Source organism: Gopherus evgoodei, chromosome 1, assembly GCF_007399415.2.
Source record: "Gopherus evgoodei ecotype Sinaloan lineage chromosome 1, rGopEvg1_v1.p, whole genome shotgun sequence".
Taxonomy (NCBI): domain Eukaryota; kingdom Metazoa; phylum Chordata; order Testudines; family Testudinidae; genus Gopherus; species Gopherus evgoodei.
The window spans coordinates 31,162,103-31,179,907 of NC_044322.1; the positions used below are offsets into that span (position 1 = coordinate 31,162,103).

Sequence of the window (17,805 nt, forward strand, 5' to 3'; positions counted from 1 at the left end):
ACCAATTAACAATTATCTTTATGAACTCCTGGAAGATGGGTGAATTTCCAGAAGACTGGAGAAAGGCAAACATAGTACCTATCTCTAAACAAAGAAGACCCAGGGAATTATATACCCTGTCAGCCTAACTTTGAAACCTGGAAAGATGCTGGAAGAAATTATTAAGTAATCAATTTGTAAGCATGTGGAGGATAATAGGGTTATAAGAAATAGTCAGAACAAATCCTGCCAAACCAACCCAATTTCCTCCTTTGAAAAGGTTATGCACCTATGGGGAAGCAGTAGACATGAACATTCTTGACTTTTAGTAAGGCTTTTGATGAAGTCCCACGTGCCATTCTCATAAACGAACTGGGGAAATGAGGTCTAGATGAATTTACTGTAAGCTGGGTGCACAACTGGTTGAAAGACCATATTCAAAGAGTAGTTACCAATGGTTCACAGTCAAACTGGGAGGGTGTATTTAGTGAGGTCCTGTAGGGGTCAGTCATGGGTCAGGTAATGTTCAATATTTTAATTAATGACTTGGATAATGAAGTGGAGAATATAAATTACTTTAAAAATTGCAAATGACACCTGGGAGGGGTTGCAAGCACTTTGGAGGACAGATTAGAATTGAAAATAACCTTGACAAACTGAAGAGTTGATCTGAATTCAGCAAGATGAAATTCAATAAAGACAAGTGGGAAGGAAAAATCAAATGCACAATTATAAACTAGGGAATAACTTGCTAAGTGGTAGTACTACTGAAAAGGACATGGGGGTTATAGTGGATCACAAAATGAATATGAGTCAGCCATGTGATACAGTTGCAAAAAAGGTTGTTATTATTCTGGGTTGTATTAACAGAATTGTCATATGTCAGACACGGAAGGTAATTGTCTCTGGCACTGGTGACACCTCAGGTGGAGTACAATTCAGGGTGACACACTATAGGACAGATGTAAACAAATAGGAAAGAGTCTAAAGAAGAGCAGCAACAATGGTTAAAGGTTTAGAAAATCTGACCTCTGAAGAAAGGTTAAAAAGAAACTGGACATGTTTAGCCTTAAAAAAAAAAGAAGATTGAGGGGAGATCTGATCACTTTCTTCAAATATGTTAACAGCTGTTATAAAAAGGATGTGATCAATTGTTTCCATATCCACTGAACATAGGACAAGAAGTCATAGGCTTATGTTGCAGCAAGGGAGTTTTAGGTTAGATATTAGGAAAAACATTCTAAGTATAAGGGTAATTAAGGTCAGGAACAGGCTTCCAAGGGAGTTTGTGGAATCTCCATTATTGGAGGTTTTTAAGAACAGGTTGGACAAACACCTGTCAGGGATGATCTAGGTTTACTTGGTCCTGCCAGAGAACAGGGGACTGGACTAAATGACCTCTCCAGGTCTCTTCCGGACCTACATTTCTATGATTTTATGATCTTGAATTCATTAAATATCAATTATTATTAATGAGATCAGCATCCTTCTCTTTCCCTCTTTCTCAGAGTAAGTTCCTCCTCTTGTCCCCCTAAACTCTTTATATTCCACAGGGCAGGAGAGTGTAGGAAAGCGCTACTGATAGCAATAAAGCAGCAGTGACCTTGGTTACCCCCTAAGCCTTCTCTCCCCCTCATCTCTCATCCCCTCTCCTTTCGCCCCCTCTCCAGTTACTTCCCTCTCCAGCAGAATTTGCTCAGTGGTTTTTTTTTTCTTCTGCTGCAGTATCTAAAGTCCCACGTTTGCTGCTAGGGCTTTGCCTGAGAACAGGACTTGGCTGCAAAAGAAGGGCTCTGTTCTTCTCCTGGAGACAAACTTCATTGCTGCTGCTGCTGCTCCTGCTCTAGCCGGGTGTGTATACGCTGGTGGGAGAGAGAAGGCGCATCCCACTTGCTGTCCTCTGGAGCCTCTGCTCCTGTGGTTGCTTTATTTATCTATGGCTCGAAAGGCGTTTCGAGAGTGGGGTGCACTGGAGAGAGACCGAGGAAGCCGTGTGTGTGTGTGCGCGCGCGCCTCTCTCTTTCTCTCTGCTTGTGTTTATGGGAGGGGGGAGAAGGGGGGAGATAGCGCATGTCTCATCTCTCAGTGCAGCCACTAGACGCTCTCACCACCACCAAACTCTCCACCATCTTTTGCATGTGCAACATTTGCAGCCGGACAGAAACCTCTCCCAGGGCTATGGAGACTGCGGGAAAAATCCAGCTCAGCAGGATGGATTGCTAAAAAAAACCATTAAAAAAATTAAAAGAAAGAAAAAAGGAAGGAGGAAAAAAATCTCTTCTCTTTTCTCCCCCTCCCCTTTGAATTCATTTTTATTCTTGATTTTATTTGTAGCCACCTCGTCCTCAATGCCTCTCTGAGCAGCATCTAGCGAGAGAGAGAGAGAGAGAGAGAGAAAGAGAGAGATCAGGAGATACAGAGAGGCAAAAGAGAAGATGAGGATTATTTGCAGACAGCTTGTCTTCTTGTTTTCTGGCTTTTGCGGACTAGCAATGGGAGCTTTCCCCAGCAGTGTGCAAATAGGTAAGCGCTGCATTGGGCTGGGTGCATGTGTCAAGTGTTCCAATCATTTCCAAAGTGAGTTAGAAACCAGGGGCTGAATGAAGCTGCAAGATTTCTCCCTCTACCCCCTCTTTTAGCACCCCCCCCCCGAGGAAAGCGTGTGTGTGTGTGTGTGTGTGTGTGTGTGTGTGTGTGTGTGTGTGTGTGTGTGTGTGTGTGTGTGTGTGTGTGTGTGTGTGTGTGTGTGTGTGTGTGTGTGCGCTGGGAGGTGAGTTTGTATGGAGAGGGGTTGGTTTTCTGTAGAAAAAATCATGTAAACTCCGTGATTCTTTGGAGGGGGTTGAGCGGTATTAGAATAAGTTGTGAAGACCCCCCCCCCTCCCGCGCGCTCTCTTTAATTGAGACCCCTGTTTCTTCTGCTTTCTGGAGGGATGGCGAGTTGTTTGAAAGCCCGTTTCCCGTGCACTGGCCAGTGCATGAGCTTATTTGCCACGGAGAGCGAGAGGCTGCTGGCTTTTCCTTTCCCTTTCCATAGTTTGAAAGTTTAGGATTTTGGATTGTGTCTCCCCCGCCCCCCTCCAGCTCCTTTGTCTCCCTCCCCGCCCATCCCCACTCGCTCGCCCTCTCGCACATTTCCCCTTCCCTTCTTTTCTGACGGGGCGCAGTTATTTGAATTCCTTCCAGCTCAGCTCCATCACTGCATCATTTCTCGTGCACTCCGAAAGATGCTGCTAATAAGCCCAAGCTGCTGCTGCTGCTCTCTGCCCGCACCTGGGCTGCAGAGGAGCAAAGTTCATTCATTACCTGCCTGCTCAGCATAGAGCCTCCTTGGTTCTAATCGAAGAAGCTTCGCTCTCCTTAATCTGCCCGCCACTTAAGGCGCAGGAGGATGCTGAGTAGCTGCTTTAGCAACGCGTTCAGTATCCTGGAGATGGAGGCTAAATGATTTCAAAGGTCACTGCAATCATGAGAAATCTGGGTATTTAAATGTGAAAGGCTAGGAACCGCGGAAGCAGCAATAGAGCCTGGATGCCCTGGGAGGTTAAGATCGCTTTAGGACAGTGATTTAAGGTAGTGGCTGTGATTATGGATATGATTAGTTCATGTATCTCTAGACGTGCTAGGACCAGTATTACTGAGTAGCTTTGGGAGAGGTAGTTGGCCGGTTTCATAGTATAGTGATTGGCTTGTAAATAATTGACTGTTGCTTCCTTTGCTGTTTTTGTAGGTGGTCTTTTCATCAGAAACACAGATCAGGAATATACTGCTTTTCGATTAGCAATTTTTCTTCATAATACCAGCCCCAACGCCTCTGAAGCACCTTTTAATTTGGTTCCTCACGTAGACAACATTGAAACAGCTAACAGCTTCGCTGTAACAAATGCCTGTAAGTAAATGTGCCATTGATCTGTTCAAGTTATGAGTAAATTGCAGTGAAATTAAGACTAGACCACATAATTACCTCGTATAAAACAATCTATTTCAAGTCAGCTGCTCTGTTAGAAAAGGGGGGGGGGAATCCTCCTTAGTTTCTAACCTTAGCAACATCCCCCTCTCCTCCTTTGTGCTGACTTAACTGAATGTGACATTTACTTTAGTGTTATTACTGTAGTTTCTTGCTTTCTGGTTTCTATGGAGATGGATTTTGTGGTTGTAAAGAAAAATTGTGAATTATGAATGTCTCTGATGCAGTTAGGCATGGTGTGTCTTGCCTGCGTTTGAAAAGACACCATAATATTTGTGATCACAAGTGCTCTTCTAATGGCTAAAAGGGGACAGTGAAGCAATGGTGTGCAGGATAATATATTTGAGGAGGTTGATGCTGCAGTTCATCTAGTGATGTCACTTGAGCCTGCCCTGCTCTTATATTCTGGGTTGTAAATGTCTCTTATTATCTCCTAATGCATACATCCTGTGGGTATGTCTCCATGCAGCCACACATTGGTGCCAGATCAAGTTAGTATCCGATCTACTTGATTTCACTAACCACCCCAACTGGAACTATTACTCCCCTCCTCCAGTCTATGCACACTTTCTCATTAAAAAGAGATACTCTTGCCAAATGAGTTACATATATTTTTAAAAAAATAATAAAGTATAGCTAAACTTCTAAGTTTACAGCACCTCTGGTTCCTTCAACACTGGGTAGAATACCTGCTTAATGCTGCTTAATGTCTGAGAGCCAGGAAGAATTTTGTTTTTCTGTCAGACTTCATAAGAGGTATTCATTTTACAGTGTAAAGCAAAATGATTTAGTGGTACAGAGCTTAACACCACTAAAATCGCTGCTCCTTCCGTATACATATTTTAGGATTCAAATTCCATGTTTTTTTCTCCATGGTTTCCCAAGAATGAATTGCCCCAGGAACTAACAGCACTGAGCAACATTGCTTACCGAGAATTTAAAATAGAGACAGATTTGGAGAAGGTTTTCCTGTTCAGTGCGCCTTTAAAATGCATACAATATTTCTTTAGTTATCTGGGTTCTCACATCCATCTCTTTCATACTTTTAATATATGTATATTGTATACACTGCAAATTTCACATTTTAGAACATATGGCCTGCCTGTTAAATATATTTATATAATTCTTTGCTACTCCAAGTTTCAGATGACCACGTCACCTCATTTAACAAAAAAAGCTTCTATGTTGGCAAAATGGCACCAGTGCATATATACAGAAAAGATTTATGGCCCCCCCCTTAGTGTGAATTCTGTATTAAGCAAGGTATTAAACAATGCTAAAATCAACTCCAAATTAAGTAAAGGAGGAAGGAGTTTTAAAAAGTACTTTTAAAAGTAGATAGAATGATATTAGATCCACCCAAGTGTGTTTCACTGAGGAATAGTGCATTGCATATGACCTTTTGCAGGCGCTGCTCACTTATTATGGACTTAGAATTGATGCAGTGGATTTGGAAATATTTTTTGTTTTAGTTTTTGGTTTTGGTTTAGGTTTTTCTAAGCATTTGTACTTTAAATTTAATAATTATAACTAAAACCAGCTGTCTGTGAATCTGCCTTCACCTCAGTGCTTTCAAATGATTTTAATGGCTGTTATTAAACTTTGAGCCCAAAACTATTGCTGCAGTATTAGGTAGAACAATACTGTGTTTAATAATAACTCTGACTGACATACATTTAAAACTTGTATCTATGACTGAACTAATTCTGCATATAAGAGACCAATATTTTAGGTACAAAAAGTATATTCTCTAACTTCCTCTTCATTTAAACTGTTCACAGTTGCTCCTTTAGCTCTCTTTCCACCATCTTCCCCATATGTTATGTTTAGTTTGCATTATTTTAATTGATGAAAAAATGGTTCCTTTATATTTGCTGCCACTTATGGAAAGAGTGACTCATACTCTGATCAAAATTACAACAAAATGTATAGCGAAGACAGTCTTGCAATTCTAAGCAATTTAGTGATTCAGAGATGCTAAATATGGACAATATACAGAAATGAAAAAAACAAACATGTATATGTATATGCAATTATACATATGTCTGTATGCATTTGGTAGCCCCAACTCTGCAGGCCTTATTCAGGCAAATCTCCTACTTAAATCAATATGTATATTTATCCAAACATTAGTAATTTTATTTATGTCATATTCTACAGTTCTCTATGCCGATAGGTCTAATTGTGTTTCTTGTATTTATTTTTGTCTAAAACATTTGAATAGTGGGGAATGTATTTTTTTAAAAGCGCCCCTCCCAATGAAGTACAGCCAAACTGACTGACGAATGAACATATCGCATGTCCCTTAAGCTAAATATGAGCAGAATCCTGCAAAAATCAATTGTCTGATAGCTGGAGGACACAGGCGTCCATGTGATTGAATTTGTTGGGTTGACAGAGGCTTCCAAAGCACAGATGTGTGAGATTTTCTAACCTAATTACAGATAAAGTCAGCATTAAGTAATATCATGGCAATACATGGCAATTCATATATATGTATATGAAACAATACCTCTGTACTAAACCAATGTGGAAATGCTGGCTTTGGCTCTTATCACTGTATAGAATAAATTAGAGCACACGTGCCTCAAAATGATACAGTACAATAGGCTTAAAGCTAATGGACTGAAATGAATATTCATGTGAGGTCAAGCGTAAAGATCTAAGATGTGACCAGTTAGCTTTATTTTCATTTCTATTTCACTGCAGAGGTTACTTGTAAAACTGCAGTGTTTGGCCCATTCCATGTATTAATGACAATAAACAGGACCTATTAAAGGTTTACGGCTTGTATGTTGGTCAAATCATGTGAATATTTTATTTGTCTTTCCAATAGACTAAAACAGTAGAGTGTCTGCTTCTTATGTACCATGATGTTTATCCAGGAATATTTTTGGAATTGAAATCTTTCTCTGTGTTCAGTTTTATATACATTGTGACTTTCTGTATTTGTTTTGGATTTTATTAGCCCCAGAACCATCACATTTTTTCTTATAAATCCTGCATTCTTGAGAAACAGATCATTTTAGCAGACAGATTTTATTGTAGTTCAAATAAAATTGACCTGATTTGCACCAGCTTGGGTTTACCCCCTGTGCTGGTGTCGTATTTAAATCCTATTCATTTCTTTTATATTACATATATTATTAAGAGAATGTCTTTTACTGACAGAAGGAACTGAAATTATTGCAAAACATGGATCTTACAAGATTTTGACTCATCAGAACATAATAAACATAAAAAAGCTGGAATATTTGCCTAATATCATACATTTGTTTGCACATTGTATGCAGACATTTTTGCTTGTGATTAAAGGTCCAACTTCAATTATGTTTCAAATATAAGAGCTATGCATTTATTTTTGGAGCGGATAGTACATATTTATTCCTTAGCTAAATGTAAAAGGACTTCTTTCATTACATGCTATCCTCAATATTTCACTAATGCACTTCAACAATTCTATCAATATAATATGACCATGTTTTAAAGTCATTTGGATACTTTAGAGAAACATCTGAAGTTGTATAATTGCTGCTAAAAGCAATTTGCCCACCAGAAGTATCCATGTCTTGTGCTGTGGGTATGGATATTCTTCAGCTGCAAAATTAAAACCTCTTAATGAACAGCCAGTCTTGCAATGCTAGTGGAGGACGTCGCTGAATCAGAAAAAAGTAATATTGAAAAAGTATGGTCAACATTTTTCTAAAAATAGTCTTTCCTGAAAGCCACAGATTTCCTTCACATGTACTCTTAGCCAGATCAATATATTAGTGATAAGTATCATATTTGCCAAATTGGCCACTCTTCTCCTACCAGACCACGTTATTCTGCTCTTAACTGTGACTTTTAATCTCAGACAGAGAATATTCAGCAAAGGATAAAACTTTTTTTTTTATTAAATATCACCTGGTAAGGAAAAAAACAGGAGCTTATTTTCTGTACGAAAATTCCATAGGTAGGACTAAATTTCCTGTTTCACCAGGAGTTTTATTTTTTTCTGGTTCTTGTTTTAGAATGTAGTGCTTCTGACTAACGCAGAATTGATGGCTCTAGAAACAGAGAGGGTCTAATACTGTCTCAATGAAATGAACAGAAGTTCACCATTGACTTCAGAGTGGAGGACCGGGCCCCATACAGAACAGACAGGCAGAGTGCATGCTCCCCTGCTCACACTGGTCTATGAATGTTTCCATGCCAGGCCTTTCCGCTAAAACTTCCAAAAGGATTACCAATCGGATTTAACTATAATGGTGGTTTTACATTGTGGATATCTGTCAGTTTGACTTATTTTACATGAGCCACCAAAGAGCCCTTGGGTAGTATCAGCTTTCATTTGCCAAGCTGCCTAACAATGGGATTTTCATTAAATTTGCTTATTAACTCAGTTTAAACAATTACACCTCAGTTCAGCACTAGGAGTGTAACCATCATTTAATAATCAACTTTGTTTAAAAACATAGTGGTGTTCTTTAATTAGGGATCAAGGCTGCATGGGACTGACTGACTTATTTTGCCCTCAAGAATAGTATAATATTCCCAATGGCTAAGATCTGGAATGTACCGAAAATTAGTACTGTATAGGCAAGCTTAAACTGCAAGGGTAAATATTGTGTCAGACGAACAGAAGACTAATTTTGTTGTTAAAATCCTGTTTCAGAAGGATTAGATCAATTACAAAATCCCATTCCAAAATTATTATTTTTTTTTTAGTAAATGAACTTTATTGTAAGGTAGACTCTTATTACTTAAACTGATCTCTCGCATGATTTCTTTAACTATCACTTGCTGGTAGATTCAAAGAATATAGCTGCTATTGACTTTAAGAGAAGTTATGTACACATATAAGGAGAACAGACTCCTCATAAAGCAAATGTTTTAGCTTAAGTCTTTGTTTGCATGCTCTCTGTGAAACAATTCTGCAGCAGACAACAAATCCACCTTCAGTCGTTCCACTTTTAAAATAAGGATTTAGTTTTCAAGGTTATTGTCAGGAAAATAAATTATCTGGCCTTCACTAAAACATAGTCAAATTTCCTCAGTGAGAATTCAAAAAGAAACTCTGTGCATGAAATAAGGCATTCATCATAGCATTCTTCATCTTATTGGATTGACTAAAAGTATAACCTCAGGAGCATTGTTATAGGATACAAAAATCGTTTCATCTTCCTTTTGGAAGATTAGTAGGAAGATTCAGTTTCTCTATATTTTCTGCAGATGCCAGTTCAATGCAGTCCCTCTTGCTCAGAATGAAGTAGTTTAACAAGTAAATTAAACTGATTCACTTCACCAATCTCAGGGCACATCTACACTATGGGTGCTACAGCTACTTGCATTGACAGAAGAGGTTTGTGCATCAATGTAGGTAAATCCATGTAACCAAGCAGCAGCAGCTAGGTTGACAGAAGAACTCTATTTTTGACCTAGCTGCATCTGCATCGAGTATTAGGTTTGCTTAACTATGGTGCCCAGAGGTGTTATTTTTTCATGCCCCTGAGTGATGTAGCTGTGTCAATCTAAATTTTAGGTGGAGGCCAGTCAAAAGAGCTTGTGCACTTCATTTTTAGGTCGTGATTGTTTTGAGATTGTTCCTGAAAGGGGGAAGCTGTCTGGTTCCATTTCTGAACAATTTGGGATCATTTTGGGTGAATTGTGCTGTTCCCGATTTGAAGCTGGGGAACTTGTCTGGATTTCCAGAATTTACTTCTACTTGGTAATACAGAAGCCTCAAATTGCACACGGGGAGAATGTGTGCTAAAAGAGCGTAAGCATTTAACTGCAGCATATTTAGCAAATTGCTGCATTACCTTTCTAATCAATGTGAGGCTTTTTAACCATTCTTGCACCAATGGATGAAACGGAGCAGCCTTGGTGTATAGTAGGCTTGGAGTGTACTCTTTAATTGTTGTTTACACTATTCTTTCACCAATAGCACCATCGTTTACATTGACCTATTTTTATAAATTAAAAAGTTTGGGCCAAATATTCCTCTCATTTGGGTCTTGTTCCTGCTTGATGTTAATGAGAGTTTTATCACTGGTTTCAAGTGATGGCATATCAGGCCTTTACACCAGAGCAAGCCTGATGGTGTCAAAGAGATTACGCCAGTGTAACTAAGAAGCAAGTTGGAGCTGTGCTGTAGATTTCCAGTCTTGTGTGTGTTGTTGACTTGGCCTATAATTTTGGACTAGTACTGCACAATATCATACTCTCTGTTAGCATGTATAGTACTTTCTACTACTTATATAGTCAAAACTGTACATCAGTTATCTGTATTCATGTGTGAAGATAGAAGGGTATATTCTTATTTCATTTACACCCACTGTAAATCAAGGGTAATGCTACTGAACTGAATGGAATTGCTCTTGATATATGCCAATGTAATTGAGACCAGTATCTAGTCCCAAAGGTGCAATGTTTGGTTTAATTTCAGGGTGTTTTTTATCAGCAGTTCCACTAGCCATATCTCTGTTTGCCAAAAATGTTTGTGTCTTTATGTAGTCTTTTGCAAGGCCTTTAAAAATGGATAGTTATTGGTATGATGAATAAACAAGTATTTTATGGTCTGGATTCTCTAAATTGCTGGATGCCAACAGCTTCCATTGTTAGCCACCTTAGTAAGATGCCAGATTTCAAAGAGAACATATCTTCTGTTTAAACATCTAAATAGAGACCACATTTTCCAAAGTGCTCAGCAGCTCCTATGGTTCTCAGTGAGAGCTGCTAGGTGCTGAGTACTTTGGAAAATCTGGTCCTTCTGAAAAGTCTTTGACTCTCTGTAGGTAAACTACAGCATCTTAATAGTGCCACTTCCCTGCATGAGCTTTTGTTTCTTTCATGTTCTCCCTGAATGGGCAGGCTCCAGGGGAAGAAGTTCAGTCTGTGTGACTTGCTCACATAACTGCTGACTTTTTTTTTTAAATAGAAGACGGGGGATCTAAGGTGGCAATTGAGTGTCATCTTTATCTTGACTATACAGCATAGAGACCCAACCTTTCTCCCCTCCTACTAGTTTCTCTTAGAAGTGCTGATTGTGGATAAGTTTTATGTTGACCTCACCAGGGACTATATCATGGCGTATTTGTGAGCTGCTACTATTGCTGTTTCTTGGCTAACTACGCTAATATTAACAAATTCCAATACAAAATATTGCCCCTCTTTCTATAGTGCTTATCCTGGCAAAACTCCCCTTGACTTAAATTGGAGTTTTGCCTAAGTAAAGATTGTAGAATTGAGCACATTACTATTAAGCAATAATATGAATCAGATTTTTCACAATGTAAACAGGTTCTCTCTGTTTCGATTAAGTGTTTGTCTACTTTTAAAAATGTGTAATATAGATCATTGTTTTCTTGTGTTCCATAGTCCATTTCACCCTTATATTCATATGCAATCATTGCTCCTGAAAAACGCAGTCTGTTGCAGTACTTTTCTGTATTCTAAAGTCATGGACATCGTGAGCATGACTGCAGATATTTTCTATAAATACAAATAGAGCACAACAGAAATAAAAAGCTCTTGAAAAAGAAAATCCACACAAGCTCATTAATTGGCTGCTTTGGCAGCGTGGGGATTTGAACACATTGTGAAGACTGACATTAAATATATTGGCTTTTAGCTATTCAGAACCATTGCAGACCTTCTCTGGGATAGATTCAGTCCCTGCTCCGTTTACAGTCTTACAGCTGATAGTGTTTGCACAGTAATCTTTCATGCTCTTAGAGTTTGAACTTAGTTGTAAGCTCAGTTTATGATTAGCCAATGAATGGCTGTAGAATAGCTGTTCTAGGGAGGTAGGGAAGCAGCTTGGGTAAGTTGTTGAGGAGAATTCTGACGTTGGGCAAGACAATTAATATGCCTTTGCCTCAATTTCCACATCTTTCACATGGGGATAATAATACCTACTTTTGAGATTTTGGATAAGAGGCAAGATATATGTTTGTATTATTATTATTTATTTTTTATCGTATGAGGTACTTACATTTTGACAAAGTTCTTCAGTAGTTTGATACATTACGCTCCATTTTCTCTTGTCAACCTTTCACTGATATAGAATGACCATCCCATCACACCTCAGAGTGGGATCTGTTTCCTCAGTGGGTGAAATGTTTCATGTAATACATATCCTGGGGAAAAGGCTGTCCTAAATCAAAGGGGCAATAAAATGTAAATTATTATTTGTCCCCAGCAGTTTATTATTCATCTTTAACACTCTTTTTTTGGCAGTGCCGGTATTCATCATACTGATAGTTAATGTGATGTATGAGTCTGAACTATGCTCAATTTCTGTCTGGGCGACAATATAGAGTATAAGCAAAAATGTCAGTTATTTAAACACAGATACAATCATGTAAAAAGCATACATAAATATCCATCACATAAAAATGATATTCAAAATGTACATTGGTCTACTCAGCCCTCCCCTAAGAAGTTGATGGGGGGGATTAGGAGCCAGAGCTTGCAGATCTTCAGATCCTCCCTTAGTTTTTCTGAACGAATCAATGGATTTTCACCTTAAGCCTGTCATTAGTGGTTTCTCCAGGCCCCTTTGGACTGGAATGTTTAGGAATCTTTTGCTAGCAGTGGACTCAAGTCTTGATCACCACAACTCATTTAAACTCCAAAGTAAACATGTAAGGGTGGAATTTAGGAGTGCAAGTCCCAATGAAAGTCAAGGGACTTGTTCTCTTGACTAACTCAGGTGTTTTTCAAAATCATTTTTTCCCCCAAGTGCCTAAAAATAAGTCAGTTCCAGCATGGCTGCTTCCATTTCAGACTGTTGATGCACCTGATTAAAAGATGAGTCTGCCTAGGTCAGGTCCATGCAACAGTGTAGAAATCTGTTGTGGCCCCAGCTGAGAGTGGCTGAGATCATGATTTCTTCAATTATTTTGGCTGCTGTCAGTATCCTTGCTGTTCTCTGGCCTGGAAAATTAAAGCAACAAGATAAGAATTACCCTTTTAAAAGAAATATATGTATATGTAAATATCTATGGTGTGAGGTCTTAAAGAAATAAGATGTCTAGTGGAGGCAGAACTGGTTCAAAGCCAGCATGAGATATGCACCAATAGTTTCTGGCCATGTTCTGCTATCAGCAACACTTCATACAAAGAAGGGCAATAAAATAAATGATGGGGGGAGATTGTGCTCTTCCTAGATTCCTAGATGGACCATTATAATCATCTTGTCCAACTCCTGCATAAGAGAAGCCAAATAACTTCACCCAGTAATTTCTGTATCAAGCCCATAACTTCTATTTGAGCTGGAGCACATATTTTGGAAATAAATCTGAGCTTGATTTAAAGACTTTAGATAATGGAGAATATCCCTGGGAAAGTTGTCATGTTGTCATCCACATGTCATTTTGACGCATCATCCACCATCTCTCCCTTTGCACTGTACATAATAAACATGCCCAATAGGAAATCAACTAAAATGTCGTTCTGCCTACCAGGTTTGTTGTGGGTCTTATATTTAGAGAATTGTAGGTGTCAGCACAAGCTTAATCCTGCTGTTGTGGTCCATATATTCTGGACCCTAAAGATCTATAGGTGGTTGGTTGTCTGTAGGAATTTCCTGTCCAGAGTCAAAATTGGAGGCTAAGATTTATTTAGTGGCAACACATTTTTGTATGGTGGAATAAAAATGTTCCCTTGCGATACACTTCCAGTTGTCCCAGAGAATTGATTTTTCTTCTGCCTAAAGCAGGAACATCTCCTAAACCCACAGCACAGATTTCTAGGTTAGGAACCATGGGAACAAGGGCTGAATGAATGCATCTGAAGGATATGGATGAATACTCTTGCAAATAAAAAAAAACTGATCCATATCACCAGTATTCACAACCCCTTTTCCTCACTTATTTACAAATGTAACCCACCAGTCAGTGTGTGTTACACGTCCCCCTGTTTGTCTGATATGAATCTGTTACGGCTCTGAGCTACAGAGCCTTGGTATTCAGCTTGAGATGTGAAGACCTATGCATTAGGTTGTGGAGTCTCTTGTTTAATCCCTGGTGTGTCGGACAAGATGACAGCCTGCCCTCAAACATTGTGAGGAAAGAGATTTTATACAGAAGAGTATTTGCAGAAAGCAAAAGCATGAATAATCGAACACTAGAAGTAACCTCATAGCCATCTTCAAAGATTTGTTGAACTATTCTGAATAGCAAACAGTTTTGTAAGTAGAAAGAGGGACTGACCTTTTCTGCTTATATAGCTTAGGTCAATAAATCAGGGAACTGAAACAATAACTGGCTTTGACCATTGATCACATGGCACAAATAGCAAATCACCAACAGCAAATACTGGCAGTGTCCAGTTTGCAAACAATCCAGAGCTAAATTATGTTTGCATAAATTATTCATTAAATAATTATTATTAACACATCTGTAAATATCACGATTTGCTCATGAGTAATTTATGAACAGAAGAAATAGGCTAAATAAATGAAATAATATATTTACAATGAATAATTCATTCAGCTCTGCTAGGAATTGTGCCTGGAGATCTGGACTCCAAAGCACATGTTGTGGCAAATACTTGTCTTCAGTTCTTTAAAGACCTTGTTGCAATCAGGCCTGGCTGGTCATTAGAACCAATAGTGTCACCTGCATAGTATGGACTGTGTACTGCAGGATGCATTACCACCTGCTGCATAGAGTGGCTCCTGGTGAGGCTGGACCTTCTCTGGTTCCTGGAGACTGCACGTATATCTGTTCCTACTAGTGGACTTCTGGTCCTGTAGCATATATGGCCCAGGCAGCAGAAAAGAGGAGGCACAAAGGGGGGATACAGAATTTGGAGCAATTTGAGATCATATGCACATGCTCCTTGCTGCCTCTGCTCTTGAATTTTCAGACCCAGCAACAAGAGCAAGAGTTCTGAGCTGGGGGAGGTAAGCTGATGAGTTTGGTGGGTGTCACATGAGTAGGGAAGGAGCTCTGAGCCTGGGGATGGGTTTTGTGGAAGGGCAGGGAAGAGGGGAGGAGTGTTCTGAGTCTGAGGATGTTGGGTGGGGGAGCATTCTGATGTTTGAATAGACTAAGGAGGAGGGTGGAAGGGGAATGGGTCACCAGTCCAAAGGGTGATGTGTGGCCAGGTATTTCTGTGCTGGTAAGTGTGCTGCGCCAGAGGGATCTGAGGGGATTGGGGAGGTTCAGGATTGGACATGTGGATGGGCTGGGTTGGCAGGTTGAGTGCAGAGGGGAATGGAGTGAGCTGGCCAGTGAGGCTGTCGGTTAACAGATGTGTATGTCCAAGGGGTGGTAGGATCAGAGGTAGAATGCAGAAGGAGAACTTGGGAATTGGCAAGAATAGTGAAGGGGTGACCGAGTAATAAATAATATTTTCTCCCACTCTTCCCTTTACTGTAAAGGGCCCTAGCTTTTAATTCTGAAATGGGGACAAGCTGTGAGAAGAAATGGCAGCGCCCTCTTTACTTCGCACTTCCCCACCGACCTCCCCTGTCCCCCATCAGAATGCTCCCCGGTGGCATCCCTGATCAGAGTGTCCGTTTTTCACTTGATCAACCTGCCGAGGATCGTGCATGTGTGTTAGAAAGAATTTGCAAGCAACAACCTCATCATTTATTTTGGGCCCTGGCTGCCAATGAATGCAGCAGAAAAGATTCTTCATAATCTCCATAATAAGTACTTAAGAGGTGCTGGAAGGTGGCAAAATGGCAGACAACTAGAACTGGTCAAGGGAAGAATTCCCTTCCCCAACAACCCCCGCCCCTTTCCAAACACACACCTAGGAACAGACAGTTCTGTTACAGTTACGGCATACTGTAAAAACATTTTGCAGAATGACGTTTTTTATTAGGCTTTAGCACAGAGGTCCTGTAGAACAAATACATTGAGTCCAGATACCTACCAGCATGATGTCATTGGCCCTTTAAGGAATTGGTGGGGGTGGGGGGGACAGAGAGTAAAGATTTTTTTTTTTTCACTGATATGCATCAGAAAGAACTGGGGTCTTTGCAAAAGCTCAGAGAAAGTTTGCCTGTTCGTGCTTCCTGTCCTTCAGCATCTCTGATTGTCATCTAATGTCTCAACTCGCTCTCATCTCAGGCTGTCTACCATTGACTCCTCCTTGATCAGTATTTTAATATTTTTAAAAGTGTGGATGGTGGTTACACCACAAAAGACAATCTGCACAGATGGATTGAATTTCTCTCCTCCATTCTTCTTTGGGATTCTGACAGATATGGAAGGAGTCCTGCATTCTCATTTCCTGATGAAAGCCCTGAGTGCTCATCATTCTTTCAGTTACTGTTTATGATAGGAATCTTCTGCACTTTAGTTCTGCTGGCAAGCAGAGCTTCAGATCTTAATCGCATTTCCTTTGCCAGCCTTTCACATACTATGCTAAATGGGAAGCTAGTGGAAAGTCATCTGAGCAATCACAATAACAGGATCATAATTATAATGCTCTATACTCATACACAACCTGAGATTAAAATGAGGTCAGTCATGGCACTATGCATGTGAAAAGGTGAGGCTTTTCCCTACATTCTGTGGTCAAAGGGAGCATCTGATAATGACCATATTGTCTGGTTCCCACTGGGCTTTGGCATCGTCACTTTGAGTCTAGCTATCAACTTCTTACACTAGTCAGCATTTAGATGCACAAATAAGCTCATTAAAACCCGTGGGGCTACTCATGTGAGCAGGGAGGGGGGTTTCACTGCCTGATTTTTAAATATGGAGATATATTAAAGTATGTATTGTAACATATATCTACTTTTATTACAAAGGAGATTCAGGCCTGGTCTGCGCTATGATTTTAGGTCGAATTTAACAGTGTTACCTCGATTTTAAGCCTGGACCTGTCCACACAACGAAGCCCTTTTTTATGACTTAAAGGGCTCTTTAAATTGATTTCTTTACTTCACCTCTGATGAGGGGATTAGCGCTGAAATTGGCCTTGCTGGGTCGAATTTGGGGTAGTGTGGACACAATTCGATGGTATTGGCCTCCGGGAGCTATCCCAGAGTGCTCCATTATGACTGTGCTGGACAGCCCTCTCAACTCAAATGCACTGGCCAGGTGGACAGGAAAAGGCCTGCAAACTTTTGAATTTCATTTCCTGTTTGGACGGCGTGGCGAGCTGATCAGCACAGGTGATCATGCGGAGCTCATCAGCATGATGTGCACATTGCCAGGTCAATTTCTTGTTTTGAACCACTCCATCTATCTTTTACACCGTACGCTGGAGCTGACGGTGCTCTATGATTGCTAGCCATCGTCATCTCCTGGGTGCTCAGCAGAAGATGCTGCATTACGAATGCTAGCCATCATCATCTTCTGGCTGCTCGCCAGAAGACAGTGCAGTATGATTGCTAGCCATCATCATCTCCTGGGTGCTCGGCAGACGGGAATGACCTGGCTGAGTCACTCTCATGTCTGCCCAGGTGCCCCTGACTGACCTCACCAAGGTCGGCTAAAAGAACACCAAGGAGTACGACGACGATGGCTATCCATCGTAATGCACCATCTGATGCCAAAAGGCAATGAGCTGCTGCTGTGAAGCAATGCAGTTCCACGTCTGCCAGCACCGAGGAGACGTACAGCGATGGTGAGCTGAGTGGGCTCCATGCTTGCCGTGGTATGGCGTCTGCCCAGGTAACCCAGGAGAAAAGACACAAAACCATAGTCTGCCATTGCTTTCACGGAGGGATTGAGTGATGTGGGGCCTGATGACATGTACCCAGAGCCACCAGTGACACTGTTTTTGCCCCATCAGACATTGGGATCTCAACCCAGAATGCCAATGGGCAGCGGAGACTACGGAAACTGTGGGATAGGTACCCACAGTGCAAAGCAGCCTTGGTACTGTGGACACAGTCTGCTTACTTA

General features: G+C 40.4%; 1 protein-coding gene across 5 annotated transcripts in view; it reads left to right on the forward strand.

The window, feature by feature from the left end:
- Nucleotides 1-2,019: 2,019 nt before the first annotated feature.
- Nucleotides 2,020-17,805, forward strand: part of GRIA4 (glutamate ionotropic receptor AMPA type subunit 4) — a 300,900-nt gene continuing 285,114 nt past the window's right edge. For 4 of the 5 annotated variants that reach the window (XM_030560571.1, XM_030560562.1, XM_030560588.1 and 1 more), the window contains exons 1-2: nucleotides 2,020-2,502; nucleotides 3,710-3,868. In XM_030560571.1, the coding sequence (XP_030416431.1) occupies nucleotides 2,415-2,502; nucleotides 3,710-3,868 (247 nt within the window). In that variant the 5' untranslated portion in view covers nucleotides 2,020-2,414. The remainder of the gene's footprint in view (nucleotides 2,503-3,709; nucleotides 3,869-17,805) is intronic. The other variant, XM_030560598.1, reaches the window with a different exon arrangement.